This window comes from Hypanus sabinus, chromosome 16 (assembly GCF_030144855.1).
Source record: "Hypanus sabinus isolate sHypSab1 chromosome 16, sHypSab1.hap1, whole genome shotgun sequence".
NCBI lineage: Eukaryota > Metazoa > Chordata > Chondrichthyes > Myliobatiformes > Dasyatidae > Hypanus > Hypanus sabinus.
Window position 1 is genome coordinate 61,896,227 of NC_082721.1, and position 8,419 is coordinate 61,904,645.

Genomic DNA, 8,419 nt, shown 5'->3' on the forward strand with positions numbered 1-8,419 from the left:
TTACTACATGTGTGGTCTCACCAGTGTCTTGTACAACTGTAAAATAACCTCGCATTGTCTGAACTCAGTGTCTTGACTGATGAAGGCCAGCATGCCAAAACACTTTCCTCATCTGTCCACACTCCTTGATCCAGTTCTAGTCCATTCATGTGAATCTGCTTTTCCCACATGTGCATCATCCCTGCTGAAAAAAGGGTAGAGTTTCTCACTGCAGCGTTTGTTATAATCGATATCTGTAACTGGCTGGAAACCCGAGAAGGGTTTATTTGTACTTTCCCCTCATTCCCAAGGGCCTTCATACTCTTTCTGGAACATGGGAAATAGATCTGTGCTCAGTATCCTCACTGTCCATTACATACTGTATCTGAAAGAATTAATCAGCTGCTTATCAGAAGTGCGTCAGAATTAAGCTCCATGTCTCATTAATCTCATTGGACGTTTACCAAGGATTTCTTAGGCTTGTCGTCTGAATATAGGCTGTGGAATGAATTAAGGGGACTGGAGGGTTTATAACCCCACAGTGAGCAACACTTAGACTAATCAAAGAATGCAGTTTGAAGGATCTGTCCGGATATCCATGTGTTCCTGATTCAACAGCCAGGGTAGAGTGGCTTGTGTTCCCTTGTTGCTGATCAAGTTCCTGGAAAGACAATGACGGAGGTTTACTGAGTGGAAAACCGGTGAGGGTTTTGAACACAGACTCCGATTAGTCCTTTGAAGATACTTAAAGAGTGAGCAGTTTTCAGCCATCTCCCAGAGATGAGCCATAGGGAATCAACCGAAGATATTAATACACTTGGCAGTTCTGCATCTGACAAGGAGGAATTACTGCCGGCTGCAGTAGATGGTGACTGCCAGCCTAATGTAAGTATTTCAGTCTCTCAAATTCTTCCAACAATATGGTCTACTTGTCCTGTTCCTTTCCTTCTTCCTGATATTGTTCTTCAACGGGCTGTGTCACGAGCACTAGTCTCTCCATCATTGAACAGATCTTCAAAAGGCAATGCCTCAAAAATACAGCATCCATCATTAAAGACCCCCACTACCCAGGACATGCCTTTTTCTCATGGCTACCCTCAGGGAGGAGGTAGTGGAGCCTAAAGACTCACACACACAACATTTTAGGAACAGCTTCTTCCCCTCTGTCATCAGATTTCTGAATGCTCCATGAACATTAACACACTACTTTTGTTATTTTTTTGCACCACATATAATATTCTGTCTTGTATATGTATTGCTATATATTTCTTAATTGTAATTTTAGTATATTTTATGTAGTGAACTACTGCTTCTACAAAATGACAAGTTTTACCATGTACGTCAGTGATAATAAACCTGATTCTGACTTTGTCTTATCCTCTGCTTGGACTCTGATTTTCAGAAGGTCACTGACATACCTGTCTCTGGACTTTCTGCCTTCCATCTCACCCAATCCCAAGGTGTCTGTGCTCCATCTTTGCCCCTCCAAAAGTATTCAGACCCCTGATTTCCAAGGTTCAAACCCCCAGTTGGTTATTCAAGATGAAAAATGAGCTTCATTTGTCACATGTACATGGAAACATAGTGAATTGTGTCAACAACAAACACAGTCCATGGATGTGCTGGGGGCTGCCAGCAAGTGCAGCTACATTTCTGGCAGCTGCAGAGCATGCCCACGACATACTAACCCTAACCAGTACATCTTTGGAATGTGAGAGGAAACCAGAGAATCCAACAGAACCCCTCACAGTCACAGGTAGAACATACACGTTCCTTACAGACAGCAGCAGGAACTAAACTCCAATTGTACAGTGGGTTTTGTGAACGCTAACTGCTACACAACCATGCGGCCCAGGGTCTACAGCCTCAATTGGCCATTCCTGGTTTCCTCAACTTTTTTAATTAACAAATTAGCACAAAGAATAAAAAATAAGTATTACCTCCAGCTACTCTGTGAGTCCTGCTGCACATCAACTGTGATTTTGTAAAGTTAACTTGAGGCAAGGCTTTGAGACATTTCAGCAAAACACTTTGCAAAATTTTAACTTGTGAAAGATTTTAAATAAATATGAGCCTCCCTCTCTTTCACACAAGCCCATCTTCCTGTTGATGTCTTTCATCAATGTGACATTAATGTGTGTGTGTGTGTGTGTGTTTTATGGGTTCACAAAGCAATTGACAAATGTAGAAATGTGAACCAGATGTGGGGTCATGTCAGGTTTTACGGTGGCCTAATTATAATGCACTTAATTTAATCAGGATTAATACTTTTAACAAAATGTAATCGCTCAGCATAGTTCAATGCTCTCCAAGGGAGAAGTTGTATTGCATGACCTTTTGTGGATAGCTTGACCATCTATCATAATCAGATAATAAGTACATTCAGCCTACTTTTATGATTTTATTGAAATGGCAGAAGTTTGAAATTCCAAAATCAGAAGCAGAAATTGCTGGAAGTAGATAGGTCTCACACATGAAACATTAACCATTTCTCTTTCCACCGATACTGCCTGACCTGTTCCATCATGCTCCCAGTGTACTGGTGTTGTGCCAACCTTTTAGCCTAATCCAAGATCAATCTAACCCTTCCCTCCTAAATAGCCCTTAATTTTTCTATTATGTATGTGCCTGTCAGCTACCTGCCTCTACCACCGTCCCTGGCAGCACATTTCATGCACCCACCACTCTTTGTGTAAAAAACCTACCCCTGATATCCCCCTATGCTTTCCATCCAACACCTTAAGCTGTACCCCCTGTTAGCTCTACCTGTACCACTTACCATTTTGTATACCTCCGTCAAGTCACCTCTCACCCTCTGCTCCAAAGAGTAAAGCCCTAGCCCACTCAACCTTCCCTCATTAGACATGCAGCATCCTGGTAAAATCCTCCATACTCACTTCTACATTCTTCCTAAAATGAAGCAATCAAAACTGTCAAAGTATACCAAGTGTAGTCTAACCAGAGTTTTATAGAGCTGCAATATTAACTTGTAGCTCTTGAACTCAGTCCCCGGATCAATGAACACCAACACACAATATGCCTTTTTAATCACCCTATCAACTTTTCGGGGTATTGAGTTCAAGAGCTAAGAATTAATGTTGCAGCTCTTTAAAACTCTGGTTAGACTACACTTGGTATATTGTGTTCAGTTCTGATTATTTTGAGGGATCTATGAACATCTGTTTCCATGGTTCCTCACAGTGCTAAGACTCGTGCCTTCAAGTTTGGCCTTCCAAAGTGAATCACTTCACACTTTTCTGGTTTGAACTCCTTCTCAGTCCAGCTCTGCTTTCTATCAATGTCTCGTTGTAACATACAAATATTCTGCAATATCCAGGTTAAGGAACAGTTATTACCCTACAACCATCAGGCTCCTGAACCAGTGTGGATAACCTCTCTTACCTCAACACTGAATTGATTCCAACCTATGGACTCACTGTCAGGGACTCTGACAGTGTCAGTTTTAGACCATAAGACCATAAGATATAGAAGAATTAAGCCATTTTGGCCCATCAAGTATATTCCACCGTTTCATCTTGGCTGATCCATTTTACCTCTCAGCCCCAATCTCCTGCCTCCCCACCCCCCATATCCCTTCATGCCCTGACTAATCAAGAACCTATCAGCCTCTGCTTTAAATATACTCAATGACTTGTCAATGTTTCAGCTTTGGGCTGAGGCAGGTTCTCGACCTAGAATATCGACAATTCCTCTCCCAAGCCCTCCACCCAAAGATGATGCTTGACCCAGTAAAGTCAACACATTCAGCATTTTCTGATATTAAATCTGATCAGTAGGATTCTTTGGGGAAACAAGCTTAAATACCCTCTTTCAGAGTCGATGCCTTCAGAAGACACGGTACATCATTAAAGACCCCTCACACCCTCTCCATAAACTGTTTGTTCTTCTGCCATCAGGTAAACGTTACAGGAGCATCAAAACAAAAACCACAAGGCTACTAAACAGCTTCCTCCCACAGGCAGACTGCTAAATAGCTGCTCTATCTGACTCTGTAATGGACACTTTTAACTCGCACTGGACACTTATAACTTGTTTTTAACCGACATGTGGCTGTTGTGTTTTACTATTTATTGTTGTGTTTACTACTTATTGGTGCATTTGTTATGTTATGATTGCACTTGCCCCTGGGAAACGCTGTCTCATTCTGCCCTGCAGAGCTGATGTGTGGTTGGAATGACGATAAAATCTTTTGAATCTTTGAAAAGTGACATCATTTGTCCAGTGTTTATGTCATCAGACAGAGCTACAGATCAAGTTCAAAGTAGATTTATTACCACTATTTACTACCTGAAGATTTGTTTTCTTTCAGGCATTTATAGGAAAATGAAGAAATAAAATAGAATTTATAAAAATATAAATAAAGACTGACAAACAACCAATGTGCAAAAGTAGACAAATCATGCAAATAATAAAAAGAAGTATACAAATAAAACTAAATTGTAGAGGTCTTGAAAGTAAGTCTGTAGGTCAGAGTTGAGCTGAGTGAAGTTGCCCATGGCTGTTCAGGTGCCTGATGGGTTGTAGAGTAATAACCGTCCCTGAACCTGGTGTTGTGGGACCTAAAACTCCAGTACCTTCTGCCCGATGGTAGTGGTGAGGAGAGAACATGGCCTGGATGGTGGGGGTCCCTGATGATGGATGCTGCTTTCTTGTGACAGTGCACTTTGTAGATGTGCTCAGTGGTGGGGAGGACTTTGCCTGTGATGGACTGGGGTGCATCCACCACTTTTGGTAGTCTGTGGAATACTGAAGAATTCTCAGTGGAAATACATTTTGCTGAAGATCAGTATTGTTGTCCAGAGAGGACACCAAAGGTATTTATCCTGCTGTAGGAGCAGATTGGAGAGGTTGATCTGTCTGTCTTTCCCAGATCAGGGTGCTGAATTGTTTGTTTCTGTTCTGTTCATCCAGGAAAGTGAAGGAAATGATGCAGAAAATGAAGGGTTCTTCAACATGCTGAGCCATATTCAGAGAAACCGCATGGATGACCAGAGATGCAATCTGAGCAATAGCGAGATGCCCTCCAACAAATCAACTCTCATTGCAGCCAGCGGTGAGTACACAGCAATATCATAACTGCAAATGTCACACCACAACAAGGAGACGTCTGAAGTGATGCACTGGGTCTGCTCGGAATCCAGTGAAGAGAAAAAAAACTCTTGCCAATGTCAAGAGTTGTAACTGAATGGATTGCAACACGTTCTCAGTTAGACTGGCTTGGCTCCACAATGCAAAACAGCCAGCAGTTCTGCAGTATAGTGTGCCTGTCTATTGTGCAGCTGTGTGTGTGTTTCTGTGTGTGCACATGTCTGTGTTTCAGATAGCACATGTGCTTCTGTGTGTGTATGTGTGCATGTATCTATGTGTGTGTGTGTTGGAGAAGTTGCACTTTCTTTCAATACGGATTTGTTTATGTATTAAAAAATTCCTTCAATGTTTTCTTTTGCAATTAATTTGTAAGCTTGTTTATAATGATCCCAGGTGTGTACTCTAGAAATTCTCCCACTTTTCACTGCAGTTGATCAGTATAAGTGTTGATTGTTATACAACAGTGAATGTTATAAAGATAAAGGTTAAAAGGTTAGTTTTATTTATCACATGCACATTGAAACATCCAGTAAAATGCATCATTTGCATCAATGACCAAGACATTCTGAGCATGTGCTGGGGGCTGTGCTTCTGGCACCAACATTGTGTTCCCACAATTTTACTGACACTAATCCGTACATCTTTGGAATGTGAGAGGAACCCACATGATCACGGGGAGAGCATAAAACTCCTTCCAGGTAGCTCCGGGAATTGAACTGGGACTGGTGACTGCTAACGCTGTAAAGTGATTGTGTTAACTGCTCTGCTACCACTACATCCAACCCATATTTGTGACGAGGATAGACTCATTCACCAAGAGGGCGAAGATTCTTTGGAATTAATCCCCAAGAGGGCTGCAGAGGTTCACTCACTGAGTTTACTCAAGACAGAGACTGGCATATTTTTGAAAATAGAAAGAATTTAAAGAGCTGGCTCAAGAAAGTAACACTGACTTGTTGGATCCTGATGTTACCATGATCCAAAGGTTCTTCAGAAGTTAAGAATGAGGCATAAAATTTGTTGCTTACAATCATTTTATTAAGTGTTCCAAGAGCAAAGATGAAATGTTGAGAGAGAAAAGACAAGAGAGACTAAAAAGTAGTAGGGATAACAGACATTCCATTTATCACCATTAACCAATAAGATGGCCAGATCATGTGATACCTGCTACTGAAATCAAGAAGTTTCCAGAAAAATACAAGTGTAACCACTGGAAAACTCACTGAATAATCATATGTATATAGGTGATTTTATGAAAATACAAAAAAACATACAAAGTTAAACTACAAGAGACCTCATCAGCGAAGAGGCTGCCCAGCATCCATGTAGGATCACCAGACTCAAAAACAGTTTCTTCCCCAAAGACAACAGAATTAAATGATATTATTGAGTGGTAAAACAGCCTCAAGTGGTCAAATGACCTAATCCTTGTCCCATTTTTCATGTGCTTATGAAATTATATTAATTAATTATTGGCATTCATCCTGTGATTAAGTGAGATCTTCACCTTCTGTGAACCAGATAGCAGCTCTGATCGGCCAATTAATGAACTCCTGGACATGCTGGCTGACAAACAAGGGCAGCGATTGGACGATCAGCGGGTTACCTGTGACAATTTACCAGGCCTCCAGCTCTCTGAGTGTTTCATTCGGTCCACTGTCGAAGGTAAGAAGAGCTTTCACTGCCACCCACACCAACTTGTTTCCCTTTTACTCACGTCTGATGAAAGCCTCTTCACTAACTGATTTTGTTAAAAATTAACCTGTGGTGATGTTACTTTATGGTGTGTGTGTGTGTAAAACATTGTTTCAATTCAAACTATAGAGTGAAATGCATCATTTACATCAACGACCAGCACAGTCTGAGGATGTGCTGGGGGCAGCCCACTTCCAGTGCCAAAATAACATTCCCACAACTTAACTAACCCTAACCAGTATGTCTTTGGAATGTGCCATGAAACCCACGTGGTCACAGGGAGAATGTACAAACCCCCTATAGACAGCAGCAGGAACTGTACCCTCATCTCACAGGTGACACTGTACAGCATTACACTAACCATTCTGCTACTGTTCTGCACCAAAACAAAGATCAGTAAATTCTTAAATGTTAAAGAAACCAAGGAATCTGGGGATGGCGCAGTAAAACAGTGTTGAACGAGATCTCAGTGACTAGCAGAGTAGGTCTGTCGGATGCTTATTCCTTTGGCTTTATGTTTCTGATGCACAATAGTCACAGATCATATTTTCCCATGTTGAAAAGAGACGTATGAGGGATGTGCGAATGCTGTGATTTGTGTCCTGGGTACCCAGATCTGGGATGATGTTCCAATGACTGTGGAAAGCAGACGACACCCCTGGCCTCTTGGTCCCCATTGCTCAAGGGCAAAACAACCTCAAAGCAATTGAAGCTGAGAGCTCGGGGCATCAGAGTTCAATTCCGGCACCATCTGTAAGGAGATTATACTGTACATTCTCCCTGTGACTACGTGGGTTTCCTCCGGGTGCTCCGGTTTCCTCTCACTTAGTGGTTAGTAGGTTAATAGGTCATTGTCAATTGATGTGTGATTGGGTAGGTGGGCACCATGGCTCATTGGGCTGGGGGGGGCCTGTTCTGCAAGGTATCTCTAAGTAAATAAATACAGAGCTCCCTCCATACTGAGAGCCTGTTATTGTTGCTCTGTGGCCTCATTCAATAGCACCCTCTCAACACTAATTTCTTACTCTCTGAAGAACTTTTTGACTACTGTATTTCACTTAGTTGTTACTTTCCAAGCTATGTATGCTTTCTTCCAATTCATATCATTTGATTTCTGAACCAATTTTTTAATTCTCTTTTGTTTCAGAGACCTCTCCAGAATAGACATCTCTGGACAGGATCCATTGGGCCTGAGTAAAAGTTGTGTTGTTAGCAAACAGCCAAAGGCAGTACTACTGGACCATCACTTAGACCATAAGACCTAGGAGCAGATTTAGGCCGTTTGGCTAATCAAGTCTGCTCTGCTTCTTTTACATGCTAACCTTTGTGAACATGTCTTCATTTGGGACAAATCTTCCTGCTCTTTGTTGTGGTTTTGTGACCCAGATAACTATGATGGATGTTGGTTGTTATAGCCTGGTCTTTCATGTAACACTAAACCTCCCGGCATGATCTCACTGAGAATTGCCTCAATGCACTTCCAGATACAATAATATCTGACATCACTTTTTAACAGTTGTTGAAATAAAATGCATCACATGTGTTTTCATTTAATGAGGCATAAAATATTAATAAAGATATTTAAATGATACGGTACTTGATTTACTGATCTTTACTCGCACATTCAGATTTACCA

General features: G+C 41.4%; 1 protein-coding gene across 1 annotated transcript; it reads left to right on the plus strand.

Annotated features, from left to right (window-relative positions):
* Nucleotides 1-759: 759 nt before the first annotated feature.
* LOC132405906 (Purkinje cell protein 2 homolog) lies at nt 760-7,947 on the plus strand. The gene is made up of 4 exons (XM_059990884.1): nt 760-868; nt 4,922-5,053; nt 6,610-6,753; nt 7,931-7,947. The coding sequence occupies exons 1-4, from the start codon at nt 760-762 to the stop codon at nt 7,945-7,947; spliced, it is 402 nt and encodes a 133-aa protein (XP_059846867.1).
* Nucleotides 7,948-8,419: the final 472 nt, after the last annotated feature.